Consider the following 20369-nt stretch of genomic DNA (forward strand, 5'->3'; position numbering starts at 1 on the left):
TTTTCTTCTCTTCTTTCCTTTAATTTTTTTTGTGAGACATCCAGTTCTAGATAATGTCAATGTTGGGCTAAATTTTGTTGATGACCATCTTCACAGTGTTTCATGGTGTTGCTAATGTCTTGGAAACATTTTTTGTAACCTTCTTGTAACTGACAACTTTCAAGAATGAGATACCCTTTTCTGTGTTTTAAGCTGTTTATACAGACCATGAATTTTACTGTAAAATGCACATAATGTCAGGAAAATCCTACTAGAATAGTGAAACTTTATGTGGAGTTAATCAGAATCAATTTAAATGATTATAGCTGTATACTGACTACTATTTAACATGAGTTTAGATTTGACTGGCTAAGTCTGAGCACAGCCATAAAACATAATATTTGTTATCCTCCTTCCCTTATTATGCATAGATCGTCATATACATTTTTTAGTCTAGATTGCAGTTTAGTTCACCTATACACAGAGCAAGGCTTAAATCAGTGGCACTTCCCACATCAATGTATAAACCAATCCGAAAAATTGGGAACAGCCAATCAAATTTCCAAAACTTTATTATGAACAAAATTTAAAAGTAGATCACAGAAATGTGAATATAAAAATAGGAGATACAGCTGCACAATACAGCCGCTTTCCTAGGTAGCACACCCCTATTGATATCCTAATTGTCTTACAAGGTTCCCGCCCATTTGGCTAAACACCACATAAATATTATTCACTTCAAAACATACCGTAACTAAATTCATAAAGGAGGCAAAAAGAGAGCACTCCAAGTGTGGTGCTGACAGCATACTGGAATTACTTGCTGAAAAATACTGTTACCACATAAAAATATAGGCTGACACAGCTCATTTGCTAATCATAGCTAAATAGAGCAGGGTAACACATCTCTCATCCATTCATAGCATGGCAGTCACAAGTGTGCATCTGACCATATGCAATGCCTATTATGTACAGAATCAGGGCGGTGTGGGTCCCCAACGCGCGTTTCGCGTGTTGCTTCTTCTAAATTTTGTTCATAATAAAGTTTTGGAAATTTTATTGGCTGTTGTTCCCAATTTTTCGGATTGGTTTATAGATTGCAGTTTAGTACTATTATGGTGTCTAACGAATTGTTCACTTAAAATGAAGAGTAATTTTGTCTGGGTGTAATTGAAGTAACTCACCCATTTACACTTTTTGGCTACTTGGGATGCTTTTTCAGTGGGGGGCTAGCAGGGAAATTACTTATGTGACAAACTGGATGTCATGTCTTAGGAGGAAGTGCTGCACTGTTATTTTCACAAGATCAGGGATAGCCAAAATGTGAAACAGACTTTTATATCTGACTTGCCCATACAAACATTTTTAAATTTATATTTATTCCAAGATGACAACTCCTTTTGGGATAGTAGTCTTGCATTAGCATAAATTTAAAGTATTATTGCCCATCTGCCAAGTCTAGAGAGAAATTAGGGTTTCACTACTTCTTTAATAGGTAAACACTTAGAAGCTTATTGCAAACTAACTAACAAAGCATTTTTCTGGGGAAAAAATAAGCTTAAAATTTGGCTGGTGAAATTTTTTTGTGTTCTTTCCGTAAATACCACATTGTCAGAAACCACAACCTACTAACATTTCTTGTTGCTGGTATTCTTCCTACTTTCATGCAGAGAGCAATATTTCTTTGCAGTCTTGAGCAACAATTTTGAGAACTACCTAGAAATTTGTAATAATATTTCCAAATAGGAACTGTTGAGTTATTTTTATTTACTTGAAAATATATTAATACTTGTTCTATCCAGTGTCTTTAAGTTTTGATTTGCTAACTGGCTGTAAGACATTGGCTACCAGGATTTATTAAAATAGTTTACTAAATATTATCAGAGTACAGAATAATTCTATGCCACTAGCTGCCAGAATACTCCAAACTATGATAGAACTAGCAATGTTGGCAGTAGATAGTTTTCTTCCTCCTACTAACATTTCTGATGATGGTTTCTAGAGATCAGTCTTCTCTTTAATGGACCCCAGCACTTGTTTCAACATCAACGACTCTGAGCATTGAGAATTTTTTCTTCGACTTTGAAATGTTACCATGACATCAATACTAATCCTTAACCCCTTCACAACCTTGGACATATGCATACATCCAGGTTGGTAGGTATTTAGCAACCTTGTATGCATAGATACGTCCAGGCCATTTTGCGCTCACAAGATCTGTGCACGCGCGATCGCAACCAGGTGTTCAGTTGACATGAGCGCTGACACCTGGAACTCACTGCCACCACTCCCGCCAGTTTAACACTCTAAATGCTGCAATCGATATTAATTGCAACAGTTAGAATGCGGACAGAGGGAGGAGGCTCTTCTGCCCTCCGATCAGCGCCCCCACGACTCAGGGGGCCTGATCAGCACCATGGTGATCCGATGACGTCATGGAAACCTCAATGTAATTGCTCAGCGTAGAGTGCCGGATAAATGTGATCTCAAATATTTTGTTAAGTGTTCCCAATAAAAGCTTCAACTCAATCCACAGAGAAAAGCAAGTTCCCACTCTGGTCAGTCATCTGTTAACAGAAATATTGGGGGCTTCCAAATTACTGGTAGTACAAAGGCTGTGAAAAAGCTCATCGCCCCCCAAAGGAAATGCATCAAATTCTGTCATTAAAAATGTCCCCTCTCTTCTGAGCCCCACTTTGTGCCTAAACCACATTTAGCGTCCACATGTTTGGCATTTCTGTAGTGATGACAGCCCACTTAATTTACAGGTGCGTGTCTGCAGAAGCATGAGCTGGGCACAACGTACTGAAAACTACAATGTACTGGGCACTACAATGTCCTAAGCACTGCAATATACGGGCGCTACAATAGCAGATTTTCAATTTTCACTCGGCAACATCCACTGCTGCTAGTTTCTGGAAAACACCCATGGAGTCAAAATCATCACTACACCTGTAGATAAATTCCCAAATGGATACAATTTCCAAAATAGGGTCTCTTGTGGGGGGTTTATTCTCTTCTAGCACTCAGGGGCTATGTATATGGAGTATCGCCATGTGTCTAAGCAGTACTGTACAGCCACATATGGGGTATTTCCACATTCAGCAGAAATTGTTGACTATTTTTGGTGCCATTTTTACCCCATTTCCCCTTGTGGAAATGTAAAATCTTGGGCAAAAAACAAAATTTTTGTGGTAAAAATATAATTATTTTTCTACACTGCACAATGGTATAAAATTCTGTGACCCACCTGTGGTGTCAATCTGATCACTGCAACCTTAGATGAATTCATTGAGAGGTATGGTTTGAAAAATGGGGTCACTTATGGGGAATTCTGCTGTTCTGGCACCTCAGGGGCTCTCCCAATGGGTCATGGCACCCGCAAACCATAACAGTAAAATCTGCACTAAATTATGGCACTCCTTCCCTTCTGAGTTTTGCACTGTGCCTCAAACGTAGTTCCTGATTACATGTAGGGTATTGGCGTAAGAAATTGCACAACAAACTGAGATGTCCATTTTTTCTTATTGGCCCTTATGAAAATTAAAAATTTGGTTCTAAAACAACATTTTCGCTGTAAAAATGTAATTTATTCTTTCTTCGCCTCCCTATGGTATAAATTTCTGTGAGGCACATGTGGTGTCAAAATGCTCACTGCACTCCTAGATGAATTCATTGGGGAGTCTAATTTATAAAATGACATCACTTACGGGGCGTTTCTGCTGTTCTGGCACTTCAGGGGCTCTGCCAATGTGACATGGCACCCTCAAACCATTCCAGCAAAATCTGAACTCCAATATGGTGCTTCTTCCCTTCTCAACTTTGCACTGTGCCTCAAAAGTAGTTTTCAACCACATATGGGGTATCTGTGTACTCAAGAGAAATTGTACAACAAATTGTGTGATGCAATTTCTCCTCTTACCCTTGTGAATATGAAAAAATTGGGGCTTAAAGAACATTTTTGTTGGAAAAAAGTGATTTTTTATTTTTTATTTTCACAGCTCAGCGTTTTAAACCTCTGTGAAGAACTAGGGGTTCAAGGTGCTCAGTACACATCTAGATACATTCCTTGAGAGGTCTAGGTTCAAAAATTGGGTCACTTGTGGGGGGTTTCCACTGTGTAGGCACATCAAGGGCACTCCAAAAGTGACATGGCTTCCGCTAATAATTCCAGCCAATTTTGCTTTCAAAAAGTCAAACTGTGCTCATTCCCTTCGGATCCCTAATATGCACACAATCATTTGTTTTTCCCAACATATTGGGTATCTGCTTACTCTGGAGAAGTTGCACAACAATTTTTGGGGTTTAGTTTTTTTCTGTTACCCTTGTGAAAATAAAAACAAATGAGTCTAAAGTAACATTTTTGTGAAAAAAAAAGTTAAATATTCATTTTTTTACTTCCACATTCCATTAATTCATGTGAATCAGCTGAAGGCTTAATAAACTTCTTGGATTTGGTTTTGAGCACCTTGAGTGGTGCAGTTTTTATAATGGTGTCAATTTTGGGTATTTTTTTTTTGTCATATAAGCCCCTCATTCACTTCAAATGTGAGGTGGTTCCTAAAAAAAATGGTTTTGTAATATTTGTTGTAAAAATTAGAAATTACTACATAACTTTTAACCCCTCTAACTTCATAATAAAAAAAAAAAAGTTTCAAAAATTGTGCCGATGTAAAGTAGACATGTGGAAAATGTTATTTATTAACTATTTTATGTCACATAACACTGGTTTGAAAGTTTGAAAATTTGCTAAATTTTTCAAGATTTTCATCAATTTCTGATTTTTTCCACAAATAAACACAAGTCATGTAGAACAAATTTTACTACCATCATAATGTACAAAAAACACTCTCTGAATCAGTGGGATCCGTTGAAGCATACCAGAGTTACTAACAGAAAGTGACACTGGTCAGAATTGTAAAATTTGGCTGGTCATGAAGGTGAAAACCAGCTCGGAGGTGAAGGCGTTAAAGGTGTTGGAACAAGTTAACAAAAAAAATAGGCCAATGAGTATGGGCGTACATCATTGAGTCAAGTGGTAATGTGCAAGCAAAATCGCCGCAGTCAAGTAGCCAGACTATTGGGCGCAACCCCTTCAACATACTGTTGCAAACATTTCCTATGGAAAGTGACTTATTTTATGTATCTTTTTTCATAGGTTTCTCTTGAGAGTTACCGTGTATACACGAGTATAAGCCGAGATTTTCAGCCCATTTTTGGGGGCTGAAAGTCCCCCTCTTGGTTTATACTCGAGTCATACCGAGGGGGAGTGGGGGCTGTCTAATTATACTCACCTGGTACTCCTGGCGCGGTCCCTGCAGGTCCCCGGCTCCCCAGCTTCTTCCTGTACTGAGTGGTCACATGGTATCGCTCATTACAGTAATGAATATGCGGCTCCACCTCTATGGGCGGTGGAGCCGCATATTCATTACTGTAATGAGCGGTAACGGTGACCGCTCAGTAGAGGAAGAAGCAGCAGCGCCGGGGAAGCAGGGACTGCACAGCGCCAGGAGCAGGTGAGTATAATGGGGAGGGGAGCGCAGCTCTGCGCGATATTCACCTGCTCCCCGTTCCGGCGCCGCTCCATCTTCAGCGTCTTCTGTGACGCTCAGGTCAGAGGGTGCGGTGACGTGGTTAGTGCGCGCCCTCTGCCTGAACGTCAGTGCAGAAGACGCTAAAGACAGAGTGGCGCCAGAACGAAGTCAGGTGAATATTGAAAGTGCCGAGGGCCTGAGCGATGGAGAGGTGAGAATGTGATTTTTTTTATTTTTTTTTATCGCAGCAACAGCAAATGGGGCAAGTGTTTGTATGGAGCATCTATGGGGCCATAACGTTTTTGCAGCACTATATGGGGCAAGTGTCTGTATGGGGCCATAACGTTTGTGCAGCACTATATGGGGCAAGTGTCTGTATGGGGCCATAACGTTTGTGCAGCACTATATGGGGCAAGTGTCTGTATGGGGCCATAATCAACGTTTGTGGAGCATTACAGCATATGGGGCAAGTGTCTGTATGGAGCATCTTATGGGGCCATAATCAAGGTTTGTGCAGCACTATATGGAGCAAATATCTTTATGGAGCATCTTATGGGGCCATAATCAGCATTTGTGCAGCATTATATTGGGCAAATGTGTCTATGGAGCATCTTATGGGGCGATTATTAACCTTTGCAGGATTATATGGGGCATATTTTAATATGGAGCATCTTATGGGGCCTATCATAAACTTTATGGAGCATTATATGGGGCTACTTATTCAATATGGATATTCAAAAACACTTAACCTACTGATGTCTCAATTAATTTTACTTTTATTGGTACCTATTTTTACTTTTGACATTTACCGGTAGCTGCTGCACTTCCCACCCTAGGCTTATATTCGAGTCATTAAGTTTTCCCAGTTTTTTGTGGCAAAATTAGGGCGGTCGGCTTATACTTGAGTATATACGGTAAGTTCATTTTTTTTAAGTGTTTTGTTTGATCCAGATCCTGTGTTTGCAATTTGAATTTTTTTTAATTGATTGACAGGCACAACATTCAGCCAGCAAACTCTGGATCCGTGAGCTTCTAGCAACCACTTTATGGGTACATTATAGAATGTCCTTGTTTAAAGTGCATCTATCTGACGACAGAAACACTTTAATAAATGCATAAATGAAGTCTTATTTATCAAAGAACTGCCTTCAGCATAAAAAGATGATACCATACTCTTTCAGTATTCACAAAGCTGTTACAAAGTTTCCATGTATGGGAAATTAGGAATGACCGTTGACATGTAAGATTATCCATAGTTCTAATGTTGTTTAATCCCCATGTGTGGCAACCACTTTTTCATCTCATTTTTCCAAGAGTTTAAACTTGTTTTTTTTTTTTTTATTGACATAGATGCATGAGTGCTTTCTTTTAGTGTGATTATGGGATTATAATGATAGCAAATGCATGTCTGTGTGAGTATATACAGTAGCATGTAAAAGTTTGCGCACCCCTGATCCAAATTACTGTTACTATGAAGAGTTAAGCAAGCTGAAGCTGAAATTATCTCTGAAACGCTTAAAATTAAATGTGACATACCTCAGTTTGTATTTTGAGCAAAACAAATATATATTTTCATCTTTTACATTTTAAAAGTTACAAAAAGGAAAATGGGCCGATGCAAAAGTTTGGGCACCCTGCCTGCTTAGTACCTAGTATCACCCCTTTTGAAAGTATCTCCGCTTGTAAACACTTTTTGTAGCCAGTCAAAATTCTTTCAATTCTTGTTTGATGGATTTTCATCCATTCTTCCTTGGAAAATTCTTCCAGTTCTATGATATTCCTGGGTCGTCTTACATCCTTTGCTATTTTGAGGTCTAGCCACAGATTTCAATGTTGTTCAGATCAGGGGACTGTGAGGGCCATTGTAAAACCTTCCCCTTTCACCTTTTGAGGTAGTCTATTGTGGATTTTGATGTGAGTTTAGGATCATTATCCATTTGTAGAAGCCATCTTCTTTTCAACTTCAGCTTTTTTACAGATGGTGTTATGTTTCCATCAAATTGAAATTTCATTGAATCCGTTCTTCCCTCTTCCCATGAAATGTTCCCCATGCCATTGGCTGCAACACAACCCCAAAGCATGATTGATCTACCCTCATGCTTAATGGTTGGCGAGTTATTGTTTTCCTGAAATTCTGTTCCTTTTTTTCTCCATGCATACCTTTGATCATTGTGGCCAAAGAGTTCTATTTTAACCTCATCGGTCCACAGGACTTTTTTCCAAAATGTGTCATGCTTCTTTAGATATCCCTTTGCATAATTCTGACTCTGAATTTTGTGGTGAAAACACAGGAGTTTTCTTCTGATGACTATTCCATGAAGGCCATATTTGTGCAGATGTCTCTGATGAGTTGAACAGCGTACCACAACTTCACCGTCTCCTAAATCTTTCTGAAAGTGTTTTGCAGTCAAGCGGTAGTTCTGATTTTCCTCTCTAGTAATCCTGCGAGCAGTTCTTGCTGAAATTTTGCTTTGTCTCCCATTTCTTAATTACATTTTGAACCGAGGAAAGGGCAACTTGAAAATGATTTGCTATCTTACAGCCTTCTGCTTTGAGGGCTATCGGCATTTTCAGAGTCCTAGGCCGCTGCTTAGACGAACCCATGGCTGCTGTCTTTTGGCAAAAAGTAGAAGAGGCTGGGTTTTTATGAAGCTGGGAAATTTGCATCACGTGGTATTTCAGAACAATGATAGTGAACAAGCCATATCTCTAACAGGCTAATTAAGGTCTAAAACCTTTGTCAAAGTTATCTGAACGCTCAAATCTCCAAAAGTGCTCAAACGTATGCAGTGGCCCATTTTCCTTTTGTAGTTATTAACCCCTTAAGCCCCGAGGGTGGTTTGCACGTTAATGACCGGGCCAATTTTTACAATTCTGACCACTGTCCCTTTATGAGGTTATAACTCTGGAACGCTTCAACGGATCTTGGCGATTCTGACATTGTTTTCTCGTGACATATTGTACTTCATTTTAGTAGTAACATTTATTCGATATAACTTGCGTTTATTTGTGAAAAAAACGGAAATTTGGCGAAAATTTTGAAAATTTCGCAATTTTCCAACTTTAAATTTTTATGCCCTTAAATCACAGAGATATGTCACGCAAAATACTTAATAAGTAACATTTCCCACATGTCTCCTTTACATCAGCACAATTTTGGAACCAAAATTTTTTTTTGTTAGGGAGTTATAAGGGTTCAAAGTTGACCAGCAATTTCTCATTTTTACAACACCATTTTTTTTTAGGGACCACATCTCATTTGATGTCATTTTGAGGGGTCTATATGATAGAAAATACCCAAGTGTGACACCATTCTAAAAACTGCACCCCTCAAGGTGCTCAAAACCACATTCAAGAAGTTTATTAACCCTTCAGGGGTTTCACAGGAATTTTTGGAATGTTTAAATAAAAATGAATATTTAACTTTTTTTCACACAAAATTTATTTCAGCTCCAATTTGTTTTATTTTACCAAGGGTAACAGGATAAAATGGATGCCAAACATTGTTGTACAATCTGTACTGAGTACGCTGATACCCCATATGTGGGGGTAAACCACTGTTTGGGCGCATGGCAGAGCTCGGAAGGGAAGGAGCGCCATTTGACTTTTAAATGCAAAATTGACAGGAATTGAGATGGGACACCATGTTGCGTTTGGAGAGCCACTGATGTGCCTAAACATTGAAACCCCCCACAAGTGACACCATTTTGGAAAGTAGACACCCTAAGGAACTTATCTAGATGTGTGGTGACCACTTTGACCCACCAATTGCTTCACAGAAGTTTATAATGCAGAGCCGTAAAAATAAAAAATCATATTTTTTCACAAAAATGATCTTTTCGCCCCCAATTTTTTATTTTCCCAAGAGTAAGAGAAGAAATTGAACCTCAAAAATTGTTGGCCAATTTGTCCTGAGTACGCTGATACCCCGTATATGGGTGTAAACCATTGTTTGGGCGTATGGCAGAGCTCGGAAGGGAAGGAGCGCCATTTTACTTTTCAATGCAAAATTGACTGGAATTGAGATGGGATGCCATGTTGCGTTTGGAGAGCCCCTGATGTGCCTAAACATTGAAATCCCCACAAGTGACACCATTTTGGAAAGTAGACCCCTTAAGGAACTTATCTAGAGGTGTGGTGAGCACTTTGACCCAACAAGTGCTTCACAGAAGTTTATAATGCAGAGCCGTAAAAATAAAAAATCATATTTTTTCACAAAAATAATCTTTTCGCCACCAATTTTTTATTTTCCCAAGGGTAAGAGAAGAAATTAGACCACAAAAGTTGTTGTGCAATTTGTCCTGAGTGCAACGATACCCCATATGTGGGGGTAAACCACTGTTTGGGCGCATGGCAGAGCTCGGAAGGAAAGGAGCGCCATTTGACTTTTCAATGCAAAATTGACTGGAATTGAGATGGGACGCCATGTTGCGTTTGGAGAGCCCCTGATGTGCCTAAACATTGGAACCCCTCACAAGTGACACCATTTTGAAAAGTAGACCCCTTAAGGAACTTATCTAGATGTGTGGTGAGCACTTTGACCCAACAAGTGCTTCACAGAAGTTTATAATGCAGAGCCGTAAAAATAAAAAATCTTATTTTTTCACAAAAATGATCTTTTCGCCCCCAATTTTTTATTTTCCCAAGGGTAAGAGAAGAAATTAGACCACAAAAATTGTTGTGCAATTTGTCCTGAGTGCGACGATACCCCATATGTGGGGGTAAACCACTTTTTGGGTGCATAGCAGAGCTCGGAAGGGAAGGAGCGCCATTTGACTTTTCAATGCAAAATTGACTGGAATTAAGATGGGACGCCATGTTGGTTTGGAGAGCCCCTGATGTGCCTAAACATTAAAAACCCCCACAAGTGACACCATTTTGGAAACTAGACCCTCTAAGGAACTTATCTAGATGTGTTTTGAGAGCTTTGAACCCCCAAGTGTTTCACTACAGTTTATAACGCAGAGCTGTTAAAATAAATTTATTTTTTTTTCGCAAAAATTTTTTAGCCCCCAGTTTTGTATTTTCACAAGGGTAACATAATAAATTGGACCCCAAAAGTTGTTGTCCAATTTGTCCTGAGTACGCTGATACCCCATATGTGGGGGGGAACCACTGTTTGGGCGCATGGCAGAGCTCGGAAGGGAAGGAGCGCCATTTGGAATGCAGACTTAGATGGATTGGTCTGCAGGAGTCACGTTGCATTTGCAGAGCCCCTGATGTACCCAAACAGTACAAACCCCCCACAAGTGACCCCATATTAGAAACTAGACCTCCCATGGAACTTATCTAGATGTGTTGTGAGAACTTTGAACCCCTAAGTGTTTCACTACAGTTTATAACGCAGACCCGTGAAAATAAAAATTCTTTTTTTTTTCACAAAAATGATTTTTTAGCCCCCAGCTTTGTATTTTTACAAGGGTAACAGAATAAATTGGACCCCAAAAGTTGTTGTTCAATTTGTCCTGAGTACGCTGATACCCCATATGTGGGGGGGAACCACTGTTTGGGCTCATGGCAGAGCTCGGAAGGGAAGGAGCGCCATTTGGAATGCAGACTTAGATGGATTGGTCTGCAGGCGTCACGTTGCATTTGCAGAGCCCCTGATGTACCCAAACAGTAGAAACCACCCACAAGTGACCCCATATTGGAAACTAGACCTCCCATGGAACTTATCTAGATGTGTTGTGAAAACTTTGAACCCCCAAGTGTTTCACTACAGTTTACAACGCAGAGCCGTGAAAATAAAAATCCTTTTTTTTCCCACAAAAATGATTTTTAGCCCCCCAAATTTTTATTTTCCCAAGGATAACAAGAGAACTTGGACCCAAAAAGTTGTTGTCCAATTTGTCTCGAGTACGCTGATACCCCATATGTTGGGGTAAACCCCTGTTTGGGCGCACGGGAGAGCTCGGAAGTGAAGGAGCACTGTTTTACTTTTTCAATGCAGAATTGGCTGGAATTGAGATCGGACGCCATGTCGCGTTTGGAGAGCCCCTGATGTGTCTAAACAGTGGAAACCCCCCAATTATAAATGAAACCCTAATCCAAACGCACCACTAACCCTAATCCCAACTGTAACCCTAACCACACACCTAACCCAGACACACCCCTAATTCTAATCCCAACCCTAATCCCAACCGTAAATGTAATCCAAACCCTAACCCTAGCCCCAACCCTAGCCCTAACCCTAACCCTAACCGGAAAATGGAAATAAATACATTTTTTTTAATTTTATTATTTTTCCCTAAGGCTAGGTTCACATTGCGTTAGGGAAATCCGTTTAGCACTAGCGGATTGCGCTAACACAATGTCTTTTTAGGTGTCGTGTTTAGTGGTCGCGTTAACGTCCCCGCTCTGGAAGATCGGGGATCGGACCTCGGGCGCGCCGCGGACGCTGCAAGCAGCGTCTGAGGCGCGCCACAAAAGAATGGCACCTTGCTAGCGCGAGCCGAAAATGGCACGCTCTAGCGATGCGCTACACCTGAAAATCACATTGCTGTCAATGGTTGTGCTAACGGACCCGTTGCACGGCGTTAATTGTGACATTTTCGCCGTGCAACGCTGTCCGTTAGCGTTAACCCATTAACGCAATGTGAACCTAGCCTAACTAAGGGGGTGATGAAGGGGGGTTTGATTTACTTTTATAGCGAGTTTTTTAGCGGATTTTTATGATTGGCAGCCGTCACACACTAAAAGACGCTTTTTATAGCAAAAAAGTTTTTGCGTCTCCACATTTTGAGACCTATAATTTTTCCATATTTTGGTCCACAGAGTCATGTGAGGTCTTGTTTTTTGCGGGACGAGTTGACGTTTTTATCGGTTACATTTTCGGACACGTGACAGTTTTTGATCGCTTTTTATTCCGATTTTTTTGTGAGGCAGAATGACCAAAAACCAGCTATTCATGAATTTCTTTTGGGGGAGGCGTTTATACCGTTCCGCGTTTGGTAAAATTGATGAAGCAGTTTTATTCTTCGGGTCAGTACGATTACAGCGACACCTCATTTATATCATTTTTTTTATGTTTTGGCGCTTTTATACGATAAAAGCTATTTTATAGAAAAAATAATTATTTTGGCATCGCTTTATTCAGAGGACTATAACTTTTTTATTTTTTTGGTTATGATGCTATATGGCGGCTCGTTTTTTGCGGGACAAGATGACGTTTTCAGAGGTAACATGGTTATTTATATCCGTCTTTTTGATCGCGTGTTATTCCACTCTTTGTTCAGTGTTATGATAATAAAGCGTTGTTTTTTGGCTCGTTTTTTTTTTTTTTTTCTTACGGTGTTCACTGAAGGGGTTAACTAGTGGGCCAGTTTTATAGGTCGGGTCGTTACGGACGCGGCGATACTAAATATGTGTACTTTTATTGTTTTTTTGTTTTTATTTTATGTAAAGAAATGTATTTATGGGAATAATATTTTTTTTTTTTCTGCTTTATTTAGGAATTTTTTTTTTATTTTTTTTTTTACAAGTGTGGAAATTTTTTTTTTTACTTTTTCACTTTGTCCCAGGGGGGGACATCACAGATCACCGATCTGACAGTGTGCACAGCACTCTGTTAGATCGGTGATCTAACATACAGCCGGGCAGGATTAGAGCTGCAGCTGCAGCCTGATCCTGACCCGGAAGTGCTCCCTGCAGGACCCGGATGCAGCCCGGCGGCCATTTTGGATCCGGGGACTGCAGGGAGAAGACGCTCGGTACACGGTGAGCACATCACCGTGTACCGATCGTCTCAGGGAAGCCCGCAGGGAGCCCCCTCCCTGCGCGATGCTTCCCTGCACCGCCGGCACACCGCGATCATCTTTGATCGCGGTGTGCCGGGGGTTAATGTGCCGGGAGCGGTCCGTGACCGCTCCTGGCACATAGTGCCGGATGTCAGCTGCGATAGGCAGCTGACACCCGGCCGCGATCGGCCGCGCTCCCCCCGTGAGCGCGGCCGATCGCATATGACGTACTATCCCGTCCATGGGAATTAAGTCCCAGGTCACCTGGACGGGATAGTACGTCATATGGGATTAAGGGGTTAAAATGTAAACAATTACACTATAAATATATATATACATATGTAGCTCTAGCAAAAATTAAGAGATCACTGCAAAGTGTTCAGTTTCTCTGATTTTTCTCTTTATAGGTATATTTTTGAGTAAAATGTGAATTGTTCTTCTATTCTATAAATTACTGACAACATGTCTCCGAAGTTCCAAGCAATAAATTTTGTATTTATTTTCTAAAAAGGAGAAATGGTCAAAATAACAAAAAAATGCATTGCTTGGTGACCTCAAATAATGCATCACTAAAGTGATGAGTTACTGTGAACTGTGGTAATATCTGTTCACATTCACTAGTGAAAGTGTACGTTTGTGCATCGTAAATGAACGTTCTATAACATGACCATGCACAGCTCTGGTTTATACATTCAGGCTTAAAGCTACTTTCAGATTTTGTTTTTAAGTTTACTGTATCCATGATTTAAAGTTGTTTCTTATTAACACTGCATAACAAACTACCCTGGAAATATGAAGGCCGCCGGAGGTTAGACTGGTTGTTACCAGGGACTCGTGTGAGGCTGTCCTAACTCGCAGCAACCAGAGCTCAGCTTTTATTTGATAAGCTGCTGAAAAAAACAATCCTTTTTTTATCTTTTAATTATTATAGCTACTTCTTCATTAAATGAAAATATTGATTTTGTTTTGGAACAACTTTTCACAATGTTTCATCTTTTGGCTTGCCCAGAAAATAATAATGGCTAATTAGAAAGTTTCCTCCGACGAAACGCCAAGGCCTTGTTCACACATAAGTAGGCATGCAAGGGTTGAGGAAACACTGACCAACAATACTTGGGTGGAAGAACGCTTTACCTTCAAAAATGCAAATTTCACAACAAAATTGTTATAGTGCAGTATAACAATTTTTCTAAATCACTCAATCAGTGATTTTTTTGCTGGGAATCTGCAGCATGGACCAACCGAAGCCTGTCTGCGGGCTACCCTAAACTAAGCAGTGCCCTTCTCCTCCTGCCAGGCTACTGCGTTCAGTGTGAGACTAGTGTCATAGGATTTTACCACGCTGGCTCCTGCACTGAAGACTGCAGCTTAAAATGACAAGTAGGACATTGCGTAATTCAGTGTAGACCACAAACCTGATTCCAGCGATGTATCACTTACGCGGCTGCATGTTGTCATGTTGTACAATCCCTATTTTATCAGCTGCAGATCGATCGGTTATAAGGAGCTAATGAATGTAGAGGACTACACAACTAACAACTAACCATTGATTTTATTGATCTTTTGCTTTTAATGTTTATTAGGATTTCCTGTTATCAATTGAAAATATAATTAGCATTATTTTAATTTTTCCTTTTTTTATATATCTTTATAGCAAATGAATGCTTTTTACTATCAAAAGCACAAAGTATAAGTTACTGTGCTAAGGATCAACTTCTGCGTCACATTCTTTTCTTTTAGGCAACAGCTGTTGGATGATTTAGGACAACATTTTGGACTCTGTTGGACAAGCGTTTCAATTTTTTTTGTTTGCAATGATAATTTTTTCTGATAATTTTATTTTTTAATTGATGGTATGAAACTTTGGTTCATGTAAATGAATGGGTCCAAGGGGCACTTTGATTACCATATACTCTAGGTGTGAGCACAGTCTTATATGACATTGCTTTATGTTTTGGCATGTCTCAGAGAATCTTTGAATATCTAGACACTGAAGTTCTTTTATACATGGCTGGACTCGTAGGCAAATCTTAGTTTTCTTCAGTGGTTTTACCGTATCTAATTAATTGTCTTGTATGTTTTCAGTTCTATCATTTCAGATAGTCCAGATAATGTAATCTAGCACTTTTCAATGTTTGATGAAGTTGGTCTCTGTTAAGGAAAGCATAGTAAATCGCTACTTAACAAAAAAATTAAAAAGATAAATAAAAAATTCTTTTTTTTATTTTTTTCAGTTTGCCAAGGCGAGCAAAGGCTTTATATGCATGTAAAGCTGAGCATGACTCTGAGCTTTCATTTACAGCTGGCACCATGTTTGAAAATGGTAAGTTGTTCAGATTTGCACAACTAAAATGCTGTTTTATTTTGCGTCTACCTATTCTTGCCATTCATATCACCTCTGTTCATACACTAACTTCTGGGAAAATAAACTGTGGATTAACCCCTTCATGACCCAGCCTATTTTGACCTTAATGACCTGGCCGTTTTTTGCAATTCTGACCAGTGTCCCTTTATGAGGTAATAACTCAGGAACGCTTCAACGGATCCTAGCGGTTCTGAGATTGTTTTTTCGTGACATATTGGGCTTCATGTTAGTGGTAAATTTAGGTCAATAAATTCTGCGTTTATTTGTGATAAAAACGGAAATTTGGCGAAAATTTTGAAAATTTCGCAATTTTCACATTTTGAATTTTTATTCTGTTAAACCAGAGAGTTATGTGACACAAAATAGTTAATAAATAACATTTCCCACATGTCTACTTTACACCAGCACAATTTTGGAAACAAAATTTTTTTTTGCTAGGAAGTTATAAGAGTTAAAATTTGACCAGCGATTTCTCATTTTTACAACGAAATTTACAAAACCATTTTTTTTAGGGACCACCTCACATTTGAAGTCAGTTTGAGGGGTCTATATGGCTGAAAATACCCAAAAGTGACACCATTCTAAAAAATGCACCCCTCAAGGTGCTCAAAACCACATTCAAGAAGTTTTTTAACCCTTCAGGTGCTTCACAGCAGCAGAAGCAACATGGAAGGAAAAAATGAACATTTAACTTTTTAGTCACAAAAATTATCTTTTAGCAACATTTTTTTTATTTTCCCAATGGTACAAGGAGAAACTGAACCACGAAAGTTGTTGTCCAATTTGTCCTGAGTACGCTGATACCTCATATGTGGGGGTAAACCACTGTTTGGGCGCACGGCAGGGCTTGGAAGGGAAGGAGCGCCATTTGACTTTTTGAATGAAAAATTGGCTCCACTCTTTAGCGGACACCATGTCACGTTTGGAGAGCCCCCGTGTGCCTAAAAATTGGAGCTCCCCCACACGTGACCCCATTTTGGAAACTAGACGCCCCAAGGAACTTATCTAGATGCATAGTGAGAACTTTGAACCCCCGGGGGCTTCACAAATTGATCCGTAAAAATGAAAAAGTACTTTTTTTTCACAAAAAAATTCTTTTAGCCTCAATTTTTTTCATTTTCACATGGGCAACAGGATAAAATGGATCCTAAAATTTGTTGGGCAATTTCTCATGAGTACACCGATACCTCACATGTGGGGGTAAACCACTGTTTGGGCACATGGTAAGGTTCGGAAGGGAAGGAGCGCCATTTGACTTTTTGAATGAAAAATTATCTCCATCGTTAGCGGACACCATGTCGTGTTTGGAGAGCCCCCGTGTGCCTAAACATTGGAGCTCCCCCACAAATGACCCCATTTTGGAAACTAGACCCCCCAAGGAACTTATCTAGATGCATATTGAGCACTTTAAACCCTCAGGTGCTTCACAAATTGATCTGTAAAAATGAAAAAGTACTTTTTTTTTCACAAAAAAATTATTTTCGCCTCAGTTTTTCATTTTCACATGGGCAATAGGATAAAATGAATCCTAAAATTTGTTGGGCAATTTCTCCCGAGTACGCCGATACCTCATATGTGGGGGTAAACCACTGTTTGGGCACACGGCAGGGCTCGGAAGGGAAGGCGCGCCATTTGACTTTTTGAATGGAAAATTAGCTCCAATTGTTAGCGGACACCATGTCGCGTTTGGAGAGCCCCTGTGTGTCTATGCATTGGAGCTCCCCCACAAGTGACCCCATTTTGGAAACTAGACCCCCCAAGGAACTTATCTAGATGCATATTGAGCACTTTAAACCCCCAGGTGCTTCACAGAAGTTTATAATGCAGAGCCATGAAAATAAAAAATAATTTTTCTTTCCTCAAAAATGATTTTTAGCCTGGAATTTCCTATTTTGCCAAGGGTAATAGGAGAAATTGGACCGCAAATGTTGTTGTCCAGTTTGTCCTGAGTACGCTGATACCCCATATGTGGGGGTAAACCACTGTTTGGGCGCACGGCAGGGCTCGGAAGGGAAGGCACGCCAATTGGCTTTTTAAATGGAAAATTAGCTCCAATCATTAGCGGACACCATGTCACGTTTGGAGAGCCCCTGTGTGCCTAAACATTGGAGATCCCCCACATATGACCCCATTTTGGAAACTAGACCCCCAAAGGAACTAATCTAGATGTGTGGTGAGGACTTTGAACTTCCAAGTGCTTCACAGAAGTTTATAACGCAGAGCCATGAAAATAAAATAAAAATTTTATTTTCTCTAAAATGATTTTTTAGCCTGCAATTTATTATTTTCCCAAGGGTAACAGGAGAAATTTGACCCCAAAAGTTGTTGTACAGTTTCTCCTGAGTACGCTGATACCCCATATGTGGGGGTAAACCACAGTTTGGGCACATGTCGGGGCTCAGAAGGGAAGTAGTGACTTTTGAAATGCAGACTTTGATGGAATGGTCTGCGGGCGTCACGTTGCGTTTGCAGAGCCCCTGGTGTGCCTAAACAGTAGAAACCCCCCACAAGTGACCCCATTTTGGAAACTAGACCCCGAAAGGAACTTATCTAGATGTGAGGTGAGCACTTTGAACCCCCAAGTGCTTCACAGAAGTTTATAACACAGAGCAGTGAAAATAATAAATACGTTTTCTTTCCTCAAAAATAATTTTTTAGCCCAGAATTTTTTATTTTCCCAAGGGTTACAGGAGAAATTGGACCCCAAAAGTTGTTGTCCAGTTTCTCCTGAGTACGCTGATACCCCATATGTGGGGGTAAACCACTGTTTGGGCACACGTCGGGGCTCAGAAGGGAAGTAGTGACTTTTGAAATGCAGACTTTGATGGAATGGTCTGCGGGCGTCACGTTGCGTTTGCAGAGCCCCTGGTGTGCCTAAACAGTAGAAACCCCCCACAAGTGACCCCATTTTGGAAACTAGACCCCCCCAAGGAACTTATCTAGATATGTGGTGAGCACTTTGAACCCCCAAGTGCTTCACAGACGTTTACAACGCAGAGCCGTGAAAATAAAAAATCATTTTTCTTTCCTCAAAAATGATGTTTTAGCAAGCAATTTTTTATTTTCTCAAGGGTAACAGGAGAAATTGGACCCCAGTAATTGTTGCCCAGTTTGTCCTGAGTACGCTGATACCCCATATGTGGGGGTAAACCACTGTTTGGGCACATGTCGGGGCTCGGAAGTCAAGTAGTGACGTTTTGAAATGCAGACTTTGATGGAATGGTCTGCGGGCGTCACGTTGCGTTTGCAGAGCCCCTGGTGTGCCTAAACAGTAGAAACCCCCCACAAGTGACCCCATTTTGGAAACTAGACCCCCCAAGGAACTTATCTAGATATGTGGTGAGCACTTTGAACCCCCAAGTGCTTCACAGACGTTTACAACGCAGAGCCGTGAAAATAAAAAATCATTTTTCTTTCCTCAAAAATGATGTTTTAGCAAGCAATTTTTTATTTTCTCAAGGGTAACAGGAGAAATTGGACCCCAGTAATTGTTGCCCAGTTTGTCCTGAGTACACTGATACCCCATATGTGGGGGTAAACCACTGTTTGGGCACACGTCGGGGCTCGGAAGGGAAGGAGCACCATTTGACTTTTTGAATAAAAGATTGGCTGGAATCAATGGTGGCGCCATGTTGCGTTTGGAGACCCCCTGATGTGCCTAAACAGTGGAAACCCCTCAATTCTAACGCCAACACACCCCTAACCCTTATCCCAACTGTAGCCGTAACCCTAACCACAACCCTAACCCCAACACACCCCTAACCCTAACCACAACCCTAATTCCAACCCAACCCTAACCCTAAGGCTATGTACCCACGTTGCGGATTCGTGTGAGATTTTTCCGCACCATTTTTGAAAAATCCGCGGGTAAAAGGCACTGCGTTTTACCTGCGGATTTACTGCGGATTTCACCTGCGGATTCCTATTGAGGAATAGGTGTAAAACGCTGCGGAATCCGCACAAAGAATTGACATGCTGCGGAAAATACAACGCAGCGTTTTCGTGCGGTATTTTCCGCACCATGGGCACAGCGGATTTGGTTTTCCATAGGTTTACATGGTACTGTAAACCTGATGGAACACTGCTGCGGATCCGCAGCGGCCAATCCGCTGCGGATCCGCAGCCAAATCCGCACCGTGTGCACATAGCCTAATTCTAAAGGTATGTGCACACGCTGCGGAAAACGCTGCGGATCCGCAGCAGTTTCCCATGAGTTTACATTTCAATGTAAACCTATGGGAAACAAAAATCGCTGTACACATGCTGCGGAAAAACTGCACGGAAACGCAGCGGTTTACATTCCGCAGCATGTCACTTCTTTCTGCGGATTCCACAGCGGTTTTACAACTGCTCCAATAGAAAATCGCAGTTGTAAAACCGCAGTGAAATGCGCAGAAAAACCGCGGTAAATCTGCCATAAATCCGCAGCGGTTTAGCACTGCGGATTTATCAAATCCGCTGCGGAAAAATCCGCAGAGGACCAGAATACGTGTGCACATATCGAAACCCTAACCCTACCCCTACCCCTAACCCTACCCCTAACCCTAACCCTAACCCTACCCCTACCCCTAACCCTACCCCTAACCCTACCCCTACCCCTAACCCTACCCCTAACCCTACCCCTAACCCTAGTTCTAACTCCAACCTTAGTGGAAAAAAAAAAATTCTTTATTTTATTATTGTCCCTATCTATGGGGGACAAATGGGGGGGGTCATTTACTGTTTTTTTATTTTGACCACTGTGATAGATTATAT

General features: G+C 40.6%; 1 protein-coding gene across 2 annotated transcripts in view; it reads left to right on the forward strand.

Annotated features, from left to right (window-relative positions):
* ARHGAP26 (Rho GTPase activating protein 26) overlaps window positions 1-20369 on the forward strand; it is a 590718-nt gene that overhangs the window by 545302 nt on the left and 25047 nt on the right. For both annotated transcript variants that reach the window (XM_069764052.1, XM_069764053.1), the window contains exon 23: window positions 15484-15572. In XM_069764052.1, coding sequence (XP_069620153.1) covers window positions 15484-15572 — 89 coding nt within the window. The remainder of the gene's footprint in view (window positions 1-15483; window positions 15573-20369) is intronic.

The sequence above is a fragment of the Ranitomeya imitator genome, chromosome 4 (genome assembly GCF_032444005.1).
Source record: "Ranitomeya imitator isolate aRanImi1 chromosome 4, aRanImi1.pri, whole genome shotgun sequence".
NCBI lineage: Eukaryota > Metazoa > Chordata > Amphibia > Anura > Dendrobatidae > Ranitomeya > Ranitomeya imitator.